Raw genomic sequence first — 24,666 nt, forward strand, 5'->3', positions numbered from 1 at the left:
ACTGGGCTTCCCCATCATATGCCAACAAATCGCTTTTGATTCCTCTCCCCATTTTAATATTAAATACAAGTTAATTTTTACAAATGAATTATTTATAGGGTGAGAAGAGAAAAGGTGAACTAAACTTCAAGGGATAAGGAAGAGAAGGGAGATATAGAGAAAAATGGAAGTAAGGAAGGATAAAAAATGGAGGTGGCTATGCTTGTTCGACAACATACGTGGCAAATTCCGAAGACCACAGCGAATCAGAATATGAGGTGGAAGGAATGACAACATATTTCAGTGCAATAAAAATTTGGGATTATTTTGTAATCTCAGAAACAACAATATCCCAGGATGGTAACTCCAAACAATATGCATAATTTAAGGTTACAGTCTATTCAGTTTTTTTTGCCATTTGTGAACTCTAAGTATCAAACTTTTCCCCATTTGTGTGAATTCCTTTCCTAAAGATACTTGTACAGCAGTCTTTGTCTCTAATTTTTAGATGTAAATTAAGACTTCCCCCCCAAGTTATTTTAATCTTTAAAATGTATTTCTATATTTTATAATGTAACTTAATGGAAACAATGCATGTGAATGATGCTCTCACAACTGATTTCTTATATCAAATCATTCAAAATAATGTCCTTAAGTAGAGGAATACATGTCAAACTGTACGTTATTTTGTTACCTTCAAAAACTTCAGGTGCCATCCAAGCAGCACTTCCCTTATTGTTGGTCATGTGTGTTTGAATATCACAGGCTGTACCAAAGTCACAGATTTTTAGAACTGTCCCACCAGCTACCAACAGCAAGCTGCCAAGAAAATCCCAAAACATTGTTCATAGAATTCAGTAGTCTTGGTACAATAATAAAACATTACTATTTTATTCCAGCAACTTTCACTTGAGGCCTTACTTCACAGTAGTGAAGTAACATGGCAGAAATTGTTCAGATAAGTATAAATATATTCTTAAAAATTACTATAGTATATCAGTAGGTTGTGACTTGCTAATTATCATAAACTGCAAAATTTTAATTTTGAATCTTTATAGCTCTATTTGAAATGTTTAAACAGAAAACAGTTTCTTTAGGAATAATTATTTCAATCCACTAAGTACCCAATGGAGACAAAATTAGCCATTTATATGCTGATTCACAAACATTTTCTTTAGGCTCTGCAGACAGGAGGCCAGCCATCATGGCTGCTATCTTTCCAGAAGTGGAATGATCAGGACTCCCACCAGCTAGCCAATGCTGCTTTTCTTCAATGGAAGGATTGCTATTGACCATGTGGTCTCAGTGCCTATGGATGAGCATTGGGGAAGGAAGAAGGAATTGGAGCATCAAATGCAGGTTCTCCTGCAAAACCATGCAGGTCACTAGAAGTAGACCTCAAGGCCTTATTAATTTCCCCATTCAGGTAACCAAGTCCCTACTAAAACCCACTTCCATGATATGGGCAAGAACAGGCTCTATGTCTGCATAACATGCAGTACTGAAACACAATTAGTGGTACTCAAAACAATCAGTGTCTCTTGATTTTATAACTGAAATTTAAAACCCATAGTATTTAGATTCATTTTACTTTATATCTAATAAAAAAAAAGTTTTAATTTTTTTCCTCCAGATCCACTGGAAGTAACAAGATAAAGAGAAACCCCAAATTGCAATTTCAGAAAAAAAGATTAACATTGACTAAAAACCTACTTTGGCGGTTTCAAGGTCCCTGTGAATAGAGCCTTTGGTTTCATGCTGTGAAGATATGCCACTCCTTGGGAACATTGTAAACACCAACTCATTGCCATGTGCAGCAGTATAATAAGGCAGAGGCTCAGCACCATGCAGCACTGCAAAACAAAGGCACAAACTAAAAAGAACTTTATTGCATATTACCATAGAAACAATGGAGTTACAACATACCAGTAACGAGATCTGACATTCAACTAGCTATTTACTCTCATTCTTTAGCGCTGCTGTTGAAATCTCTTTTTGCATTGTTTAACTTTATATCTCACTATTAATGGAAGTTACCTGAACAGTGATTTCCGAAGTTTTTAAAATGGTACTTAGTTCATTAGCAAACATTTATACACATAATTCTGCCACTTCATTGCTAGTTATAAAATAAAGTCACTCATTTTCAGCTGTATCTGGTATGGTCTGTATTAAATGATCACTCAAGAAATTGACAAGAAGTTGAAGGTGGTCACTTAATAAAATCAGATATTTTTACAGGGAAAAATGAAAGGAGTCACAAAATTTAAACCATTTATTTTATACCAAAAACATCAGATGATTAAAAAGCGTTTTTAAACTATTCCGGTTGTAAAAATGCTCTTTAAAATAAATATTAAGCCCAATTTTATATTTTAAGGAAAGGTTCTCCTAACACTAACAGTTCAGCTGCAGGGAGACACAATGTTTAAATGATAACTCACCATTGTACAAAGAACCTCCTTCAGCATACTCCATAACAAGACACACCTTTGGGAGAGGGACAAAAAATAGGGATGTTTTAAAATGCAGTGTAAATGAAATTTCTTTGAGCGGAACTGCAAAGTGTCCATAATTGATATATTGATCTATTAAATGCAGAATTAAATTGATGCTTAGATCCTATTGAAGGGTACCAAAGAGGAGGATGCATCACTGTATACTCTCTTAAGGTTAAGGTTAAGGTTGCCTTCAGATTACAGTTAGAATGGATTTACTGTAAGAATGGATTAGAAAAGATTAACTAAAATTGCCAATTTTTATTAGACCAGAATAAATTTTAATCAATGTAATCCCAGGCCACTAATAAAATATGTCTAAGTTAGCCTACCATGTTGCGAGTTCAAGATTTCACATTTGTCCTGCTACAGTACTTGCTGCATCACTTGAGGCATTTGTAGGGTTATCAGCTGTTGCAGGGCAAAAACAGAATCCTGACCTTGGCGGATAAGTGTAAAGAAATTGATTTTCAATTGTGTGTGTCATTTGTAAATAAATCATTTTTTTGCAGTGCTGATTTGGAATCAATATGGGGACTGCACACAAGTGAAGTTACATATATATATATATATATATACACACACACACACATATACCACACTAATTTCTTTGCAATTAAAAAAATCAGCATAGGGAGAGCAAATGGACAAGATGAAGTGTGAATAGGTTTTTAGAGGCTACACTTTGGTTCAAGTAAAAAATAAGTGTTTAGAAAAATCAACCCATTAAGAAGAAAACCAGCAACCATTTTAGAGACACAATACTAAGATGGGTACACTGGCTGAATGTATTTCTTGCACTACTGCTTGATTATAGTGAGCTTTATCGTGGTGACAAAAACTGGAGGATTACAACTTACTGGATTCTGACAGGCTCCATATAACTTGACAATATTAGGATGGTTCACACGTGACAACTGTCGAAGCTGCAACACAAAGTTCACCACTTTTTTCCAACCACAACATACTTCAAGTTACCATTTGGTTTCATATACAGAGTTAATCAAATGAACACAAATATTTACATACCATGATAGTTAGGGTGAAAAAGCTGATGTCTTAGATAATTACATTAGGTTGTAATTAACAAAGTTAGGTCACAATACTGTGCCTGGACTCTAAACTGCACCAGCCTCTAAAATTCAACGCTTAGGGCACTAACCTAGAACCCTGGCTCTGCACAGACCTCATGCATGACCTTGGAAAGACAAATCAGTTTTCCTGTGCCTCAGGTCCCCATCTGTAAAATGGAGATAATAGCACTCCCCTGTCCCGTAACAGATTATATTAGCCAGGCAGACCTATTAAAATGGGTCAGAAAATGTTATGAGTCAAATCAAATTTTTAATTATGCATGTTAAGAACATAATTAAGTCACATGCTTCAGGGCCAGAGTGCAAGCCGATGAACAAGCAGAACATCCACTTTCCAAGTACAGCACTGCACAACTAAATATGGCATTCTGAGGATTTTGCAATACTTCTGTAGCATTGTTTATTGCCCACATTTGGAGGCAAGGATACCTGACTTCAGAGACAAAATGATCTGAATCACTACAGAAAATCTTATGGGAAAAAATACTCCCTTCTGTGTTAAAGAGAACTAATGTCCACAAAAATGAACTATAAAATAAATTCTACAAGTTAACATTTATGCCATCCAGTCAAGAGAAAAAATTGCTTGTAATAATTGATAGTAGGCACGTGTGGATACACCCACTGAAGAAATTAAAAACCATTTTTTTATTTTGCAAGTTGGCAGAAAAAATCAAACCAAGTGGGAAGTTTGGCTTTCACAGACTTTTGAGGGAGGTTTTTAACAGTACCCTCTGAATTTCACTATCCAATCGATAGGGCACATGACCCTATGTTCCCAGAAATTCTTTATATATAGTCTGAAGTGATATTAGAACAGAACTGAATCTACACAGTGCAAGCACTCAAAATGTAATATCTTGAAACCAATTCAAAATAATTTCTGAGGATTTTCTCTCAGATTCGCTCTCACATAAAGCCCAAGACGACTTACCATTCAGCCATGTTTAGATTTATGTGAACATTATTCTGCACTCACATACCATGGCAATGAGCACAGTATAAATATTCTACTAACAGAAAGATGTATTATAAATACATTTTTAGTCACAAAATTGTAGTATGGTTAAAATAACCAACATTTTAGGGATTTATTCTTATTTTACTCCATATATCCTGGGCATGCTAGATTTTCATCTACTGTGTTTTGCAAACAAACAGAACTATGGCATAATGAAGTTCATTGAAGTTAAGCAGTATCAACATTCAATCCTAGAGTGTTGTCTCTCCTTTAGGAAAAGTATGAATTATGTGTGAGGGATTTGTTCTCAAATAAATAGGTTACATGTATTTTCTTCTAGATTTTAACAATGTTAATTAAAAATAAATTACTACATTAATGGAAACATAAACCAAAGTTTTTCATAGCATTACCCCTCCCTCAATGTTAACCGACACTGGATGAGATTCTCACTCCCTCTTTGGTCACTCTACACCAATTAAAAGCGCTGGAGTGGAATAAAGAAGCTCTAAATACCCCAAATGTGGCTGGGAGGAATTCCTTCAGAGAAGAAACTGGAGAAGACACCCACAGGCCATTCTCTGAGGACCCTCTTACAAGTGCTGGTGGAGGAGGTATGGCTGGAGGTGGGGTATGTCACTGGAAAAACTATACCACATTACTAGTGGGGAGGGCTGTGGAGGGGAGGAGAACATACTAAATCCCATAACTTCTTTTCAAGCAAGCTTACTGTACCTCCACAATGAAGGCCTTTCTTTCAGATTCACTTTCTATTTGTTTAATGGCTACATCTTTTCCTCGCCATTTTGCCTTGCAGACCACACCAAAGCTCCTCTTCCAACAACCTATATCAACATAGCAAGGAATATTGCAGTTAAGGAAACAATTTCAGCTTGCCTGTAGCAGTTCACAAATATTTAAACACGTTACTCAGTATCAAAAATTAAAAATTTAGTGTAAAGAAATCAGACATATGAAGCAAAGTCCCAGTTTATAACAGAACTTTAATTTTATGCAGTCACAAAGAACAGCTACAAATTCTAGGACTATTGTCATAAATGGCATGTGCATAAGGCTTTTCCCATAGATCACCTACAGGGAAAAACAGTAAACTACGTGCATTAATTCTTCATATTTTTTCTGAAATATTTATATTGCATATAAATTTGTAAAGTTATTTATTTCGCACAAGATCTACTCGAACCTAGAAAAAAGGAAAAATAGTTGCTTCCTCCTTATTCTTTTCTTCATCCTTCCTATGCAAAGTTCACCTGTATAAAACTTGGTCTTGGAAATAGTATCTAATTGCATATATTCCTGCTTATTAGTTATACAAAGTTTGACGCCTGGAATAAAAGTACATAAATGCATGTATTCTAGCCTTATGCTGAAGTGTAGAAGATGACAGAGTAAGGGGGCCATATCAAATACGACCAAGGTATCTCTCCCCCACATACTTTTAATACTGAGATTTTCAGACTAATGAGAATTTACACAGTCATTTCCTTTAACACTCCCCCTCATGAGCAAAATGTACACTAAAACAAGTTCTCTCCATTTCAGTCGTTTGCCTCCATTTAACCCTCTAATGAAACCATAATACTGAATTTTAACTTTTACTATTATTTCCATAACAGTGGGTAGATATCATAATCCTGCACTTTGACTTCAGTAAAGGGGGTTAAACAGTGTGGAAGTAGAGAAAGAACTGACGGATTTGTAGGGGATCTTAATGCATGACGTCTCTGTTAGCAAGAGTTAGGCTAACTGTAACCCTAATAAAGCGAGATTTGTAGAAGCGAAGATTGTGTGAGGCGAGTGGAAAAGAACTGTGTGAGAAGTTGTTTCAACTTTGTCTAGATAATACAAAATGTAGACTGGAGTCTCTTAAGTGAGAAAAACAAGATATCAGGATGACCTTTGTATAAACAAAATGCAGCTGTTGCTTATTATTGTCTGTAACAAAAGGTATAAATGCTTGCTGTAATTGTTTACTTGTTAAGAGACCTGTCTGGGACTGGGGAGACCCTGTGTCCTAGGGCACTCCCTCCCTCAATTGCAATTGCTTGAGAAATAATAAAGTATCTGACTCTGCTGCACCCAGACAAGAAGTGAGAACTGAGTTTTTTTCCGACAATTTGGGGGCTCGTCCGGGATGGCAACGCTCATGGACCCACAGACGGCTGCTACCGATCGTTCCCCTTCGAACCCTTTGGCACCACAATAGAGGTAAGAGATGTTTTGAAATCTCTATTGGGGTGTCGGAGGGAGGACTGTCCGTGGGGACGTCTGTCCCTGTTGGGCTCACACCATCTGAACTTATTGACTGTGCAGTACAATCAGATGCAGAGTGGCATCAGGGAACGGTTTTGCCTCCCCAACAAGGTTAGTTTGAAGCAGTACGTGTGTGTGTGCGCGCGTGCGCACACGCCCGTGTGAATGACTGTTACCGGAAGACGCCCAGAGTACTCTGCGAAGCGAAAGCTCATGACCCAGATTACTCTAACGCAAGCCCAGTAACTAGAGGATCTTTAGAAGATCCAACCCACGGTGGGCTGACTCGGTTTGGCATCATCTGGTGAGGAAGCTACCTGGATCCAGGAGCATGTGAACCATCTCCCTCCCCCTCTCCTTTCCGTGTGGGCTACTGACAGTCTGATCATCTCACTGGACGCAATCAGAGTAAGCGGCGCCATCTCCCTGAGACTAGCCAACGCTCTTTGCTGAAGGGAGATGTAGGAGGGTCGTGGCCATCCTTGTTAGTCTCTCCTGTGTGAGTACCCTATAGGGAGAGATCCTTAGTTTATGAGCCGCTAGCGCGGACACGGCACCCTCCCTGTGTGTGAGTGGAAAATGGGAGGGGGACAGTCTAAACATTCCACCTCACCCCCTAAGTGTACCCCAGCATATTACATGTATCATAACCTAGTCCCAGATTTGGACCTTAGCGTCCAAAATATGGGGGTTAGCATGAAAACCTCCAAGCTTAGTTACCAGCTTGGACCTGGTAAAGCTGCCATCACCCAAAAAATTAGAGTGTTTTGGGGCACTCTGGTCCCCCCAAACCTTTCCTGGGGACCCCAAGACCCAAATCCCTTGAGTCTCACAACAAAGGGAAATAAACCTTTTCCCTTCCCCCCTCCAGGTGTTCCTGGAGAGAGAGACAGAAGCAAGCTTCGTGAATCTAAACAAAGGGATTCCACCCTCCCCGTTTCCAGCCTTGGAAAACAGAAGTACCGAGAGCTAATCTCTCTTCCCCCCTCACCCAGAGGGAATGCAAAGTCAGGCTAGTAAATCTAACACACACAGATTCCCCCTGACTTCTTCCTCCACCAATTCCCTGGTGAGCACAGACTCAAGTCCCTGGAGTTCCCCACTAAAGAAAAACTCCAGCAGGTCTTAAAAAGACAGCTTTATGTAAAAAGAAAGAAAAAATACATAAAAAATGGTCTCTCTGTATTAAGGTGACAAATACAGGGTCATTTGCTTAAAAGAATATTGAATAAACAGCCTTATTCAAAAAGAATACAATTCAAAGCACTCCAGCAACTACAGACATGTAAATACAAAAAAAACATATTAAATCACTATCTGATCTTTTGTACTTACAACTGGGAAACAGAAGATTAGAAAGGCAGGAGACAGAAAAAATCACTTCTCATAGCCGAGAGAGTACAGGCAGAAGACCCAAGAACAAAGACTCACACACAAACTTTCCTCCACCCAGATCTGAAAAAGTCTGGTTTCCTGATTGGTCCTCTGGTCAGGTGTTTCAGGTACTTCTTTCAGGTACTTCTTTCCAGGTGCAAGAGACATTAACCCTTAGCTATCTGTTTATGACAACATGTACGTACATTATGGTCCAAAACCTGCAGATATTTAGACAATTGGAATCTGTACACGCGTGGAAAATTCATCTACACAATGCCTACTGGAAGGTACCTGTGATTTAGATAAACTTACATATCTCAGAGGAACTCTTACTTCACCAAAAGCCTCTGACACAGCATGAGCAATTTGTCTATTGAGGAAAGGAATGGGTTAATTTGAAATTCAGCTTGGCTCAGAGATAAAGAGAAAGTTGCTCTGCGTTCAAGGTCAAGAATCAACGCAGACCATACTAAGTACAAAGAAAAACTGCCTTCGGCCCCAGCTGGCTGTGAAAAAATATAGATAGAGGCAAACCAAAGGCAATACAAGTTACAGAACTGAGATTACATTTGCAAAGCTTATCTGTCCAGTGAGATCCAACAGTGTGCCTTTGCGACTCTGGAGCTGGTATGGCTTGGTGACACTGAAGAAGCCACACGCAGCCGACCTGGACTGGAATCTCTGAAAGAGACGCTGCAGGAGATTCCAGGGTGTAAAAGAATAGCCCTCCCAAGAGTGAAAGCATGTTGGAAATTCTGGACAAGCTGTATACAGGATAATCTCCTGTCCACCTCTCCTGCTTCTCTGAACGTTATACACAGACATGGCCAGTGTGGACCTACGCGTGAGAGTATGAAAATGGCTTAGGGCCTGGGGCATTAATGTTTTTCCTGAGTGATGTGGGAGTGTTCCCAACACTCTCTGTTGTTGTTTTATTAATGAAGCTTTAAAATTCAGTTATATGGTGTGTTTTCTTTATCTTCCCTCAATGATCCTGTAGTGTCAGCCTGATCACCTGACACGAGGGATAGATTGGTAACAGAAATTTGTCAGTTTGGTGAGCAATTGAGAAGGGGGGAGCCGTGCAGAAGTTACACCACCTATTTGTTTTGCCCTTGTTATTTTATGTTTGCTTTGCTTGGTACTGTTGGTGTTATATGTTGAGGATTGCATGATTAAAGGTGTGCCCACTCTCAGCCGCAGTAAGTCTGAGAACTGGAGAGGGGTTTAGCATTCTTCTCTCCACCTCGGTTGACCGAGAAGCGTGGCAGGTGGATCTACCCCCAGTCGTAGCAGGACTGGGCAACAGAGAAGTTGGAGAAAAGGGAAGAGATGTGTACTTGATAACTAGAATTGAGCAATTAAGAGCATAGATCATGAACCAGGCAGCAACTCAAACCTACACCCAGGGCAAATTGCAGGCCTTGAGACAGGACTTCCAGGTAGAAAAGGAAGCACTGGCTAAGCAAGTATCGGTCCTTCAGGGACTTGTCAAACTTTAACCATTTGTGCTCAGCATATGCCGTAACAGCAGTGTGTTTGCCACAAGAAGAAATTGAATAGTTAAATGCCAATGGGCCATGCGTTTTTGCCCAGGTAGCAAGCCTCATGAGGGAGGACTCGGGTAGCCTTGTGAGTAAGAATGTTTAAGGGAAGAGACCAGGAAGGGTGGGGGTTAGTTGAGAAACCCACTCTCCTAGCTAAACTGGTAGCGGAACAAAGCCGGTGCCCATGGAAGGGACGGTTCACCGAGGAAAGCAGGATCAGGCCCAGGCAGGCAGATGACAGAGATTGGAAAACAGGTTGGAAAATTTTGAAGGTATAGTGGAAGGAAGGAGTATAAGCATGGGGATTTCAAATACCCAGGACAATACCTGAAATGGTGATTTGAGTTGATAAAAGTGGCTGTTGGGAGACAAGCAAGTGATTTAAGGAAAGAGTGAGACGTTAACTCTGTAGTTGCTGGAGGGAACAGCAGTAGAACTTTGTAAAAATGCTAAAGAGGAAAGTTCTTGGTATCTTTGAAATGTTTGTAAATAAATCCAGGCAAGAAATTTGATTGCAATTATTTGGCTATCAACAATTTAGTTGAATTAGCTAAAGAAATGTATACAGCGCTACGTAATTAAAGCCCTATTAGGCTCTAAGTGGCTACTAACAGTAGTAATGTCTTCTTTCAGTGTTTGAAAGCAGGAGTTAAAAATAGAAGGCAGTCAAAATTCTGGTAAAGTTAATTGTGTCCCTTTTTAAGAAAGAATCTTTAAGTTGTGGATAGCTTTGGATCCAGAAGCAAGCCAGAAAGCATCTGTATTAATGCAAATTATCTAACTGATAAGGTAAGGAGCCACTGAAACCTGGGCTGCCTATGAAACAAATACAAGAAAAATGGGGTAATTTTGCCTGAAATCAACAAGGGTATTTGTATATTTTAAGCGATGATTGACTACCCAGAGAGGAAGACCTCTGTTTTATGTCTTTCAGCTACTCAGAGAAAACTGATGCCAGCCGAACAGCATTCAACGTACCATGCATTTACTGGCACAATAGGAATTACGTTCTGTGTACTATGTCCTGTCTTGTGGTGTTTGTCTCGTGGCCACAAGGCTGGTGCAACCATTTAGGCGAACTAGGCGGTTGCCTAGTTCGCCAAGATTTGAGGGTGCCAAAAAGCGGTGCTCCCCAAAATTTTTTTAAATGGTTGCAACCGCTGCTGCTGGAGAGGTAGTCAGAGCTGCCCGCGGCAGCAGCTGTCTACAGCTAGCAGCCCAGGGCGCTCCCGGGGTCAGGGCGGCGGTGCGGCAGCGCGGCAGCCCGGGGCGCCACCCCGGGTGAGGGAGCCGCCGCGGCAGCCCGGGGCGCCACCCCGGGTGAGGGAGCCGCCGCGGCAGCCCGGGGCGCCACCCCGGGTGAGGGAGCCGCCGCGGCAGCCCAGAGGTTCGGGCTGATGGCAGCTGCGCTGACCCAGGGGAATCCCTGAGCTGCAGGCAGAGGCTCAGAATCCCTCTCCCTCCCAGAGCAAGGGCTCCAGCCTCTGCAATTTTTCTCGTTGCCGGCGGGGGCGCCGGCGGCTGGGCAGAGCTGCGCAGCTCTGCTTAGGGCACGTGGCAGGGGCCCTGTGACAGCGGCACAACACCAGGGCTTCCCTTCTGGAGGAAAGCCGCGGCTGCCCCCTGGCTCACCCTCCACATCAGCCCCAGCGAGGGACACGGAGAAGAAAAGAGCCTCAGCAGTGGTCTGGTGGAGTGGAGGAAGAAAGAGGATCCCAACGCTCGCGCATTGGGCAAGGTAAGCAAGTGCCTCCCCACAGGTCGGCCTCAGGTGCCTGTGCCCCTGCCCCCTTTGTTCTTGGCTAGTCCCTGCTCCTGCTCCTCTTGTGCCTGAACGGCTGGAGAGAACAGCAGCCTGCAGAGCTGAGCTGCCCCAGTGCCCCCAGGCACCCCCCTGACCCCATCCCCCCCACAGCCCTGACCCAGTCCCTCTGAGCTGGAAATCCCCTCGACCTCATCCCTCCACAGCCCTGACCCCCCAGCTCTCAGCCCAGTCCCTCTGAGCTGGACACCCCCCTGACCCTATCTCCCCACATCCCTGAGCCCAGCCTCTGTGAGCTGGGAACCCCTGAACCCAGAGCCCAGCTCCCCACCCAGCCGTGGGCAACAACAGCACTACCCTCAGGCAACAACAGCCCATTGGTACCAACTATCACAATCACCCAGCAACTGCCCATTATGTAATTGCAAATGTATACATACCATTACAGCTTTTAATGTTTTTAAACAATGTATTTAGTTTATTTTCAAATTATTACAAATTAATTTTTGAATGTATTTCACTAGTTACTTCCTAATACATGTTACTATAGTATTGCAAATGTTTTATGGAAGGGGCCCCCGATTTTGCTTTGCCCAAGGCCCCCTGAGTCCTCTGGGCGGCCCTGTCTGAGTTTTAAGCCCTGCTGCTGTGTTTTGCCTACAACAGGCAGGCCTAAGCCTGTGAGTGACCCCTTAGCAGCTGCCTGAAGAAGTGCTTGGGGGAACCATGCAGAAGGAGCGTGATATTTGTTTGAGTTCTCTCCTCATGGAGACTGTGCTCCACTTGGTGCAGGACAGCAGTCTCAGCAGGACTCTAGGCCCAGCACCTTGCCTCAGTTTGTAGATTTGTAGTGCACCCATCACCGGGCTCAGTTTGGCACCGCTACCCCTCACCAGTGCCCAAGAAGCAGTCAAAAAAGTTGGATGGACTGGTTAGGTTAGTTGTCATGCTGTTGCTTGGCCAGTGTAGAGACCACTCGAATACATAGTATTCTCTATGATGTTCTGTCTTGAGCAAAATTGGCATGTTATGAGGTAGTGCCTGTGAGGGACAGGTCTCTGTTTATGTATCCAGCCATCATGTCTTAGGTCTTCTTGAGGGGAGAGCTTTTCCATCCTGCTTTCATTGGTGACATCTGTGATGCTCTAGTATACATCTATGAAGACAATACTCTGACAGGATCATCTGGCAATACATCACGAGTTGATGCAAAGGCTCTTACAAAAGCCATTTCTAGTTTCAAGTTTCTTGTTTCTCTTGTTTTGTGGTATGATATATTGTTTGAGATCAACATAACTAGCAAACAACTTCAGGCAAAAGAATTTGATGTATGTGATACCATTAATCAACTTGGAGAAACCAAGAAGTTTCTTGTGGGCCGCAGAAGTGACACAGCCTTTTAGAAAACATTGGTAGATGCAGGTGAACTTGCGGAGGAGTTGGATGTACTGGCACTTTTTGAACCAGATCCAATCCGTATTAGAAAGAAGAGGAAGCAGTTCACATATGAAGCAGATGACGAACCTATTTATGATCCGAAAGAAAAAGTCAAAGTGAACTTTTACTTTGCAGTCATTGACACAGCAATACATTCGGTTGAAGAAAGATTCACATTGATGCAGCAAATTAGTTCAGTATTTGGCTTCATATATGATGTTTAGAGTTTGCAAAATAAAACTCCAAAGCAAATTATGGAACATTGCTTGATTTTGGAGAAAGCTTTGCAACATGGTGAATCCAAAGATATTGATGCCTTTGACTAGTGCAGTGAATTGCAAGCTATTGCAAGACGAGTCCAAAGGAGTTCATCACCGCAAGATGTATTGAACTTCATATAGGAAAATAAGCTGACAGATAGCGTCCCTAACAGTTATTGCTCTTCGCATCTTCTTGACTCTCTCAGTTTCTGTGGCCAGTGGTGAGCGAAGCTTCTCGAAGCTCAAGTTGATAAAAACATATATGTGAACATCAGTGTTGCAACAAAGACTTGTTGGGCTATCTACCTTGTCAACAGAACATGACATTGCTTACAGCATTGACTTGGAGGAACTTGTTTCTAAATTTGCTAAACTTAAAGCGCGGAAACATAAATTCTAAATTATAAACATGTTACTCTGTGACCGTGTATTGTGTATAATGTATGTGATTTGGGGGGGGGGGCACGGGGGGACGCAAGATGGAAGTTTCGCCTAGGGCGCAAAATATCCTTGCACCCGCCCTGCATGGCCAGAATTGTTGTGTTTAATATTTTCATAGGATAGTCTAGTTTAAAATCAAACAGAAGGGTTAAATTAAAATGCAGATACTTGTTTTATTCAACTTGGAATACAAAGTGTTTGGATAAATCAAGAAAATGTGATATACTGAAATCTAATACATTTGTTTAAGAAAGAAAAAAACTTCATTGGCCAGACAGTTAATTGAAAAAATTATTGTTAAAATTTGCATACCAACAGCCTTTGGAAGCAAGGACATGAAAAGTTAACCCACTCCCCATATTGCACATGGGATCCTTCTGGCTACCTCACATTCCTAGCCAGAGAGCTGGGGAGGGTGGAAAGCTACTGGACACCAGAGGTTGTACTGAGTGGACTCCTCAAAGTGGGTGTGCTTGTCCTGGCTTGTTGCTCCAAAGCTCTGTAATAATGTTATTTTAGTGGAAGGGTATATGTGGCATACATTGAATAATAAGATTAATGTACTGTATAATGGCAATGTTTATGTGTCCATTGTTGGGAAAAGGGGTATGAGTAAAGAGTGAAAGTTTCCTTTGTAGGTTAAAAGAAGCCAGGAAGGGGAGAAGGAAAAAGGACAGAATGAATTACCTGAAAAAAAGATAGCTAACATCCTCAGTCTAAAGGTAAGACATTGGCCCCATTCGAGGACACTGCTCACAGCTAAGACTTGGCTGACAACCAAGAAAAGGGGGTGGGTGGGGGGAAAGCTTGAATGTGTCCAAGCAGCTATGAGATTTGCAAAACACTGCCGGGCACTAATGAAATGTATTAGATTTCTTTTCTCATATGTAAAGAAGCGCTACCCAAAGACCCTAGCAGCCCGGCCACTCCTTGGAACCAAGAGACTGAATCTATGTAAAGGTCCATCAGCAAAAGATTGCTCTGGCTCCACACTGGAAAGGCCCTTTCCAAGTCCTGTTAATCACCAACACTGTCATGAAGTGCCAAAGACTGATTGCTTGGACAGATGATTCTCACTGCAAAAAGACCCCTCCACCTTGGGAGGATTCTCCTACTGATGATTAGCCTATTTCTCCTTCTAGCTCTGCTGTGCCTTCTGGACAGCTGGGAAAAACAACAAGGTGAAGTGCAAGTAACCTCTCCCTTGTCCACTAACAGACCTACTGTGCCTTTGAATTTTTCTAGAAGCAGCAAAACCATTACAAGGTGATGTGCTGGTAACCTCTCCCCTGTAGGATGCTGAACCACGACTGTTTCAAGAAAAAAGGAACACTCGCTCCACTGAAGTTGCCAAAGTCCAGGAATTCCTGACTAGAAAGGACATTAAGAACTGATCCTGGTGAAGAAACAAAGAATTATACACTGGCAGGAAGGAATTTGTGGGACCCATGCTTGGGAATGTGATATTGATTGGATTTTATTTATTCTACAGGCTGTGCCCTGTGTTTTGGATAAATCCTTCAGCATGTATTGCTCTCTCTAATTGGATTTTAAATGACAAGTACCAAAGGCATCTTGTTGCCACTGCCCCTGCCATCTCCTCCATTATACTATTACCCCTGTAATACATCCAAATACAGACAATGCCATCTATTTGATAAAACCAATGGCCAAAATCACTTTAATGATCTATTTAAAGATTGTTTGGAAAAAGATTTTTAAAGTTCAGGATATCCCATATAAGCGAACAATTGAGTGGAAAATAAATGAATCAGTGGAAATAGAAATCTATGATATCACTACAAATGAACCCCAAGAATCTGTAACTGAAATTGATGGGTTCCATAGTGAAGTAGATATGATGGCTGTTACTGGAGTTTGCAGTGTGTTACATGAAAGAGGCCCTTATTGTTATTTAGTCACCCAATTAGTGATTAATTAAATGAATACCCAAAGAGTTTGTTCTGCCACTGGAAATTTTACCTGTACTGAAGTTATTCCAGTAATTAATAATGTAACCTGTACCTTATTGCAATACACCTCCTCCTATGCTATTAATGTTAATGCCTCTTCAAAGTACCTGAGATTAGTTAAAAAATAGATGTGATATAGTACTACACCAAAGAGAGCAGCAGACATTTGGAATATTTTAAAAGCCAAGAACATGATGAGAAATTGGGCCAACTAGAAAAGTCCACTAGCCTTATTTCTGGAGCACAGCTAACTCAAGTACAGGCTGGAGTTGGTGAGTTACATGTCATTTCTGCCTTTAGTTCTATGACCCAGAAGTTACTGACAGAGATGGTATTGAATATAACTGAGGCTGGGAAGGCACTGCAGTGGGATCTAGCATGTTCAGAAATTCAAGATTTCCTGAATGACCAGCTGATGGCCATTCAGCATGATCTTGAGCACCAGGCTTGGCCCACTGCCCTTACAGACACATCAGGAGTACCATCTGATCTGTGGCCATGGAGACATACTTGGACAGTGTGGACGTTCACAGTGCTCCTTCCAAGCATTTGGACTGGTTAGGGGGGTGTGGGCTCCCATATACCGAATCCTGCCAGGTCCATGGGGAGGATGCATTTGGGATTGGGTTATTCACTGAGACATCTGGGAAATTAGACCACCTGGTATACCTAACTGATTTTTAGTCAGTGCTCCTAGAACACCTGCTGACATTTTGGATAGGAATAGGGAGTCAATGGACATTTTGACTGTTAGAACCTCTACAACTTCAGTGTATCCCTAAACTGAAGCCAGGGGAAGTTGTCACTGTTTATGACAACATTTGTTGGGAGGGTAGAGGACAAGGGACTATTCTAACAGGACACCTACTATTTCAAGCTAATGATAGTTGTGTGTATGTTAAAACCACCAGATTGCAAGATATACATTTTAATCTCATTACCACTGCAGGCGATTATATTGTTTACTAGCCTACAGACAGAATTTCGCAAGCAGCCCTAGGTTCCAGATACCCTTTAACTGGACCAGCTTAGTGCCTGATCGATTTCAAGATTTGCTTTCATTGTTACCAGATAATCAAATAATTTCTGAAATACGAAGGCAAATTCATCTGCTTCAAAAAAATATATCAGATTGAAAAGTATGTCTTTCACACAGCTTATAGAGTGTCTATTTTATGTACTAAGTATGATGTATTGTGCTTTATAACTAAAACTGTATAACAACCCCATCATATTATTGCTATGGAAATGTTATTGCTTGTATTGCTATTAGTTTAGGATTATGTTGTTGTGGTAAAGGACGTGATAATAGTAAAACTTTTCACATCTATGCTAATCATGCATTGTCATTACATCCAATCAAACCCCCTAAGGTTGAAACATCTGACGTAGAATCTGAAATCCATGGCTTAATGCAAATAGAGGTTTGAAAATATTTGTTGTACTAGAAGTGCAAAAGGGGGAGTGTGGAAGTAGAGAAAGAACTGATAGGGATTTGTAGGGGATCTTAATGCATGACAGCCTCTGTGAGCAAGAGTTAGGCTAACTGTAACCCTAATAAAGCGAGATTTGTAGAAGCGAGGATTGTGTGAGGCGAGTGGAAAAGAACTGTGTGAGAAGTTGTTTCAACTCTGCGTAGATAACGTGTAGATAATACGAAATGTAGACTGGAGACTCTTAAGTGAGAAAAACAAGATATCAGGATGACCTATGTATAAACAAAATGCAGTTATTGCTTATTATTGTCTGTAACAAAAGTATAAATGCTTGCTGTAATTGTTTACCTGTTGAGAGACCTGTCCAGGACTGGGGCCACCTGTGTCCTAGGGCACCCCTCCCTCAATTGCAATTGCTTGAGAAATAAAGTATCTGACTCTGCTGCACCCAAACAGAAAGTGAGAACTGAGTTTTTCTCCGACAGAGATCCCTATGTTTAGATTTCATGATACTTCCCATTATAAGAGATTCTTGAATCTTTTTTTGGGAGAAGCTCGAACATATCCCTTTTTTGGAGCAGGCCCTTGAAATTCAGCAGGGGGGCTCACTAGAAACAGAAATGCCTTTTCTTGGATCCATCCAATTCTATATAGGTTTGGCAGAGATATACACTGTTGAAAAGTTCAATTTCCCTTTTCTTGCTCACATTCCTCAGGAAAATCCTGGAAGCATGCCAAAATAATAACTGAACATGAATGCTCTGATTTAGGGCTAAGCCTGTGCTGTCACCAAAGGATGGCATGGGAGGTGCCAAGGTAGCTGTGTGTGGGGGAATGGCACATGAAGGGCCATCTCTCCCACATGGGGCAGCAACTCCAATTCATGTGGGGTGCTAGGTTACCATCAAACACCACTCTAACCTAACACCTGGCCCCAGCAGCCCATCCCAGCCTCCTGGATCACAGCTTTCTCCTGATGCCAGCTAACACAGTTAAATCTGTAGTTCAAGTCACAGAAATATGTGCTGCAGTGATGAAGGCCAAGGCTTCAAATGCTATGCATGATTGGGGTTATTACAATTACATACAATATAATCTGATCTCACCATTTGCCTTAAAAAAGAAATTAACATTCATTTTTGTTTGTAAGTTGCAAAGAAATCAAACACTACAAAAAATTTTTGAAATTCAAAATAAGTTTTCTACAGAAAAGTTACTTCTACTACATTGCATAAAGGCAGTAATTTCTATTTCTCATATCCTTATTAAATGCAAGGCTTATTACTATTACTGTTACTATGTAAAAAGTTTAATGATTCAGTGGAAACAACTTTAGGATATTCCTGATTTCTCAGCCTTTTTATGCTGTAGACATTGGGTTTAAGTATATATCAGCAGTAATAAGACATGTTCAAAGACTTAACCATTTCTATTATTTTACTTGGTGAGCATGTATTGGAAAAAGGCCTTTTAAAAGAATTCTCCTTTCTTTATCCTCTTCCACTTCTCTTTTTTGTTGCTTTAATGCTAATGTACACATTTGATGGACACCAACTCGATATCACTGAAAAACGTTGTACACAGTATAGTTACAAGTGACCATTATGATTACTGTAAGCTAAGTTCCCTGTAAGCTGCGTGGCTGTGAAGCAGACTATTTAGCACAGTGCAGGCGCTCAGGGAATCCGCGCAGGGACCTGCCATGGCCGGGGAAGGGGCACCCCTTCCCTAGCCCCCAACAGACCATGGGAGGGGTGCCACTCCCCTGGCCCCCAACTCAGCCTGCGGCACAGCCAGACCAGCCCGATACTGGAGTGGCCTGGCCCCAGGCGTGGCAGTCACAGCAGCCCTCCTCTGGCCCAGACCTGCTGGGGCTGGGGGAAGGGCGCCTATCCTGCAGCCCCAGCGCTCCCACAGAGGGGAGAGTGCGCGGGGGGGGGGGGGAGTCCTCTCTCCTCACCATAGCCCCAGAGCACCCTCCTGCACCCCAAACCTTTCATTCCTTATTAACTGTAGTGTCTACAAAAGAAAGCCCACAAGACATCAACTTAATTATGATCTTGAGGACTGAGTAGGGGGTTAATTTTTGTATCTTTTCTGAAGGATTTTTCAAATTTTCAATATCTTTTTAAAAAGTGTGGCTACAATATTTCAGCAGTTGTCTCAGCAATGCTATATACTAATTTAACAATACCTCCATGCTCCTGCTCAATATTCCTGGTTACACAAGGAACTACATTAGTTCTTTTAGCCACTGCACTGGGAGCTCACGTTCTCTTGTTATTTAACATGAATAGGGATATGATTTTGCTGCAGTAAGCACGGAAACTATGAATTTGAATAAAGTCTGTGAAATGTCCTCAGAGTAAAATGCCCCCAAACTAAGTGGTGTTGCTTTATAGCCCTCCACTCCTCTGTGTCCATCTATGGCAGGGCAGATGTGCCAAACTTCAGTGGCACTGTGACTCCGTGCGTTAGGTCGCAATACCCAGAGCAGGGAGCCAAACCCAGCCCTGTGGGACAGGAGCTGCCACTGTGGCGTAAACGTTGGGTAGGAGAAATTTCCCGTCAGTGTAATTAAGCAATGGAATAAATGGTCTAGGGAGGTTGTGGAATCTCCATCATTGGAGATTTTTAAGAGCAGGTTAGACAAACATTTGTCCGAGATGGTCTAGATAATACTTAGTCCTGCCATGAGTGCAGGGGACTGGACTACATGACCACTTGAGGTCTCTAGCAGTGCTGTGATTACAGGATAAAGACTTTGGACCACAGTTAAGACTCCAGGCCTCAACAGCTGCAAGGAAAACAGAGTTGGTCAGGAATTTTCAGTCTTTTTTTTTTTTTTTTTAAATATAATCAGAAAATGACAATTTGTCAAAAACAAAATTGTTAGCAGGAAAAAGGATCAGCTTTGATGAATATCCTGATTCTGAAACTTACAGGAAAAAAATTCAAAAAGTTGTTAAAATGGGATGTTTTGACATTTTCTAAATGAAAAGTTTTGTTTCTAAATAACTTCCATTGGAAATTTTAGTTAATTCATACTAAAAAGAATTTAAAAACAAAAAAAAAAATGAAATCAAAATGAAGTATTTCAATTAACCTGATCTGAAATGTTTTTGGATTATTAGTTCACAAAAATTTGAGATTGACTTCTTGTCCTGAATCAGGACAGGAAAAATATTCTAAAATTTCATGGGACTAGAAAACCATTTCCTGCCCAGCTGTAGAAGACAAAGAACCCTAAATTCAGACCCCAGTGGACAGATGAAATCATATTCATCTGTTTCCAAAAATGTATTATGTATAGGTGTACACATTACAAATATGTCCTCTCAGTGGTGTGAAAACAAATAGCTATTCTTAAATGTATATTTAGAAAGCTTATCAGAGTTCCTCTTTGTAAGAAGATTCCCTCAAAATACTCTAGTTATTAACTACCATTGTTCAAGTGGACTGTTGAAACTAAGGCTTGGGATACACTACAAAGTTAGGTATTGTCTACACCAAATTTATCTCTAGCCAGCATAAGTGCCTCATCTCATCAACACAGTACCCCTGCCCCTCCACCAAAATGCCATAGTTGACCTACTTAAGTTGATGCAATATGAGTGAAGACACTGCATGATGGGTGTTGACTTTAACAGTCCTCTAGTCACTGTCCCACAATGCCCCATTCCATGCAAGAGTGATCACTCTGATCACAGTTTTAAAGTCCACTGACCAGGGATCAGAGAGACTGGAAGCTCCCTCTCTAAAACCTTCCGTACCTTTGAAATTTTTCAAATTGTCCAACTTGGCAAGCAGATCAGTTTTGTTGTGTGCAGCTGCCCAATAGACCATGCCAGCTCCATGCACACAGAGATGTACTAGATACGTTCCTGCCTGGAGCAGACAGGAAGTATTGGCTCTTGAGACAGTGGGGAGATGAGACTATGGAAGCACAGCTACGTACCAGACACAGAAACACAGACAACTACAAGTAGATTGCATGGGGAAGGTGCAGGCAAAGGGGTCTGACAGGAATCATCAGCAGTACTATGGGAAACTAAAGGAACTTTGCCAGGGATTCTACAAGGCTAGGGAGAGCAACAATAGATCTGGTACTGTGTTGGAGAACTGGCACTTCTACAATAAATTGCATGCAATACTTGGTGGAGATGCCACCAGCATCCTGCAGCTCACAGATTACTGTACTTGAGGATAATAGAAACTTTCAAATAGTATATGGTTTAAGGTTGTTTGGACATCACTTTAAGTAAGAAAAATATATAATATTGCATATATATACAAACACCCCCCCCACACACACTTCCAGTACTGGTTTTCGATTTTTCCATAGTGAGTGGTCAGCACTGTAGGATTTGGGTGCCAAGGCTCATGTAACATAAAAGGTAGCTGTGTACATTCTGCACTATTCAAACCAACAATAGACTACAACCAAAACGTGCACAAATCAGACAGGTTCTATTTAGTTACAGTGGATGTGTGGTGGCAGAAGCAAATAAACTATGGAAAAGAATGGAACAGAGCCATGAGGACAATACTTAGAAACAAAGTATCAAAAAAGGAAGGGAAGTATACTTTAACAAATAAAATAATTAAAAGTCAAGTTTACCTTTTACTATACATGTACCCTTAAGATCAGGTTTAAAAAAAAATAAAACTAAAAACCCACATGCTGTATTGCAAAGCATCTGTTAACTGAACTTCCCAAATAGAGAGATACCATGTATCACTAATTATTTAATCAGATGGGCCTTCATTCAACAACTGAATGAATCTGCACTGTTATCACCACTTTCAAGACAAAACTTTTCAGTTCATTTCCAAACTTTCAGAATTATATACTGTTTTATAAATCCTTCTGGATTTTTCTAAAATGTAGCATAAAGGCATCACATATTCCTTTAAAGGCTTATTTATCCACAATTTTTCAAGCAAATTTAAAGCTACATTTTCCAAGCAACTCCTAAAATATTAAAATGAGATATCTAATTTAGCTAGCATCATAAAACAAATGTGCAGAACACAACATTTAGAAAAATTAGCTCTTTTCTATGCTGTTTGAAATCCAGGGTAAGGTCTGTAATTTTGTTCCCTAATTATTAATGCTTTTTCAGACTATTTTGTACTTAAGTTAAAAATAAGAATCGCAGAAGCAATCAGAAGTTTCCCAGGGATAAAGGAAAGGGAGGCTGCTGCTGAACTTGAGATTTAGGTTGTTTTTCATTCTTGCTTTGAATATTCTTTTATGGTACATTAATTTTGGGTTGACTTTTATTCACCCATGATAATTACGTACCCACCTTACCACAACTTGAAGATTTTAAACAACAAAATGCCACCGGGAAGTTGGATATATGTTTGTCTTGTGTATGTCTCTCACCTCCCAAATTATAGCCATGCAGATGAACAAAATACGGTATATTCGTGTGTTATCCAGTAAAACTTCACCAAACTATACTGAAAGCACAAGTACAGATCTTATGTTTATTAGCTAGGACTTGGGGCCTGTAACTATTCCAGAACTTAAATCTATTAATAAACCAGTGGCAGTGCTATCTGCTGACCAGACAACCTTGATAATACAAGAGCAAAGCTGGGATTATACAAGAATTCTTTTGCATTTTTCAGTTTAGATTTGTTGATGTTCATCTTGGAACATCTAACTGATGTCCACATACTATAATAAAACTTAACCATTTTAACTCCTTGTAAAGGGTGACTATTTTAGAATTCTTGCTCTCTAGATGTAAAGTATTAACAGTTTTCTTCTAGTGCACAATGCTATGTTGTTAGTTACAAGATATAGTCACTAGCAACTGTGAAATCAATGAAGGCACAAGAAGAAAGGAGTGACAAGGAAGGGGTTCATACCTCTTGGAATTTCCTCATAGTGGACAAGTTCTGTTTCTAGTTCACCTGTTCCATCACAAAGCAGTTTTTGTTGCTTCCACTGTAATAAGAGTTTATCCTCTAGGCCAGGGGTAGGCAACCTATGACACGCATGCTGAAGGCGGCATGCGAGCTGATTTTCAGTGGCACTCACACTGCCCAGCTCCTGGCCACCTGTCCAGGGGGCTCTGCATTTTAATTTAATTTTAAATGATGCTTCTTAAACATTTTAAAAACCTTATTTACTTTACATACAACAATAGTTTAGCTATATATTATAGAGTTATAGAAAGAGACCTTCTAAAAACATTAAAATGTATTACTGACACGCAAAATCTTAAATTAGAGTGAATAAATGAAGACTCGGCACACCATGTCTGAAAGATTGCCGACCCGTGGGCTAGGCATTTTTACTACACTCAGCATTGTAGTATCCAGCGGCCTAACAAGAACTGCTGGTAGGTCACACACACTTAACTAAAAATGCTAAAACAACTGTTACGAAAATTTCTCCCTATCCTTTGACAAAAGTCCCCTTCTCTTGGTCTTAAAATGAATGGATCATCTTCATTTTTTCCCTCAGATTGAGAGGCAAGTCTCAGGATGACAGTTGATATAGTAAACTAATTAGGACTCAAGACTCCTATAGTTTCATTCTTGCTGAGGCCTCAATCTAGGCACCATCTGGGCACACGTTTCTGGTGCACCAAATCCTGCCTGTGCAGGTATCAGAACGCATACAGAGGTACATCCATAAGAGGACGCCAAGATTTGTATACCACGCCTCAGAGTTCTACCTCCCAGTCAGACACTGTGTGGCCCTGAATTCCACTCCCTGTAAAATGAGGTTGTAATCCTTACAGTCCTCAGGTGTTGTGAGGATTAAATATTTGTATAGGATTTTACTTGTTCAAAGTGCGAAGTACAACATATAACAACTCTACCTCGATATAACATGAACCGATATAACATGAATTCGGATATAACACGGTAAAGCAGTGCTTGGAGGGTGGGGGGCGGGGATGCGCACTCCAGTGGATCAAAATATCAAGGTAGAGGTATATATTTGCTACGTGATACTCACTTTTATGGGTCATCACTGGGCACCTGTTTATGGAGCTCTAAAATTACCACAACCGTAACTTTTACCATGGGGATAAGGGCTAGCTACAAGCCATATCTCAAAAGACACTTAATTGTTTGATTACTGAACACAGGCAAACAACATTAAGCAAATTTCAGTCTTCTTCAAATACAAAAGTACTTCCAGTTCCTTAATACAGAAAAACTGTTTGGAAATGATAGAACTAAATGTTGAAGAGGAATGTGTAATTCTGACTTAAGACATTTCATAGAGCTACAGAAACGTAGAACTGGAAGGGACCTCAATAAGTCATCTAGTCCAGTACCCTGCACTGAAACAGGACTATCTAGTCCAGGGGTTCTCACAACAATTTTTTTTGGTGGCCTTACAGTGTGGCCACGAACTCTTGCTAGTGGCCACTCTGACAATTTTTCCTAAATTACTTAACTTTAGAAAAAAAATAAATATGCCCATATACAAGTCCAAGTCATTGTAATTTATTTATGTAGGATTTTATTTGCAAACTCAACAACAACGTACGGTTTCCTCTATTCTTTACTTGACCAAGACAGGACAGAAACAAAATTATGGTGCTTTCCATACTGTTGTTTTCTTCTGCTTTCCCCCTGCTTTGTTGGGGAC

The 24,666-nt window shown here is 40.8% G+C and overlaps 1 protein-coding gene across 1 annotated transcript in view; it reads right to left on the reverse strand.

Moving 5' to 3' along the window:
- MAP3K7 (mitogen-activated protein kinase kinase kinase 7) overlaps window positions 1-24,666 on the reverse strand; it is a 71,618-nt gene that overhangs the window by 44,749 nt on the left and 2,203 nt on the right. The window contains 7 exon segments of the mRNA XM_030555962.1: window positions 674-798; window positions 1,693-1,787; window positions 1,789-1,832; window positions 2,424-2,469; window positions 3,338-3,403; window positions 5,268-5,364; window positions 11,653-11,666. Of these exon segments, the coding sequence (XP_030411822.1) occupies window positions 674-798; window positions 1,693-1,787; window positions 1,789-1,832; window positions 2,424-2,469; window positions 3,338-3,403; window positions 5,268-5,364; window positions 11,653-11,666 (487 nt within the window).

The sequence above is a fragment of the Gopherus evgoodei genome, chromosome 3 (assembly GCF_007399415.2).
Source record: "Gopherus evgoodei ecotype Sinaloan lineage chromosome 3, rGopEvg1_v1.p, whole genome shotgun sequence".
In the NCBI taxonomy this organism is placed as follows: Eukaryota; Metazoa; Chordata; order Testudines; family Testudinidae; genus Gopherus; species Gopherus evgoodei.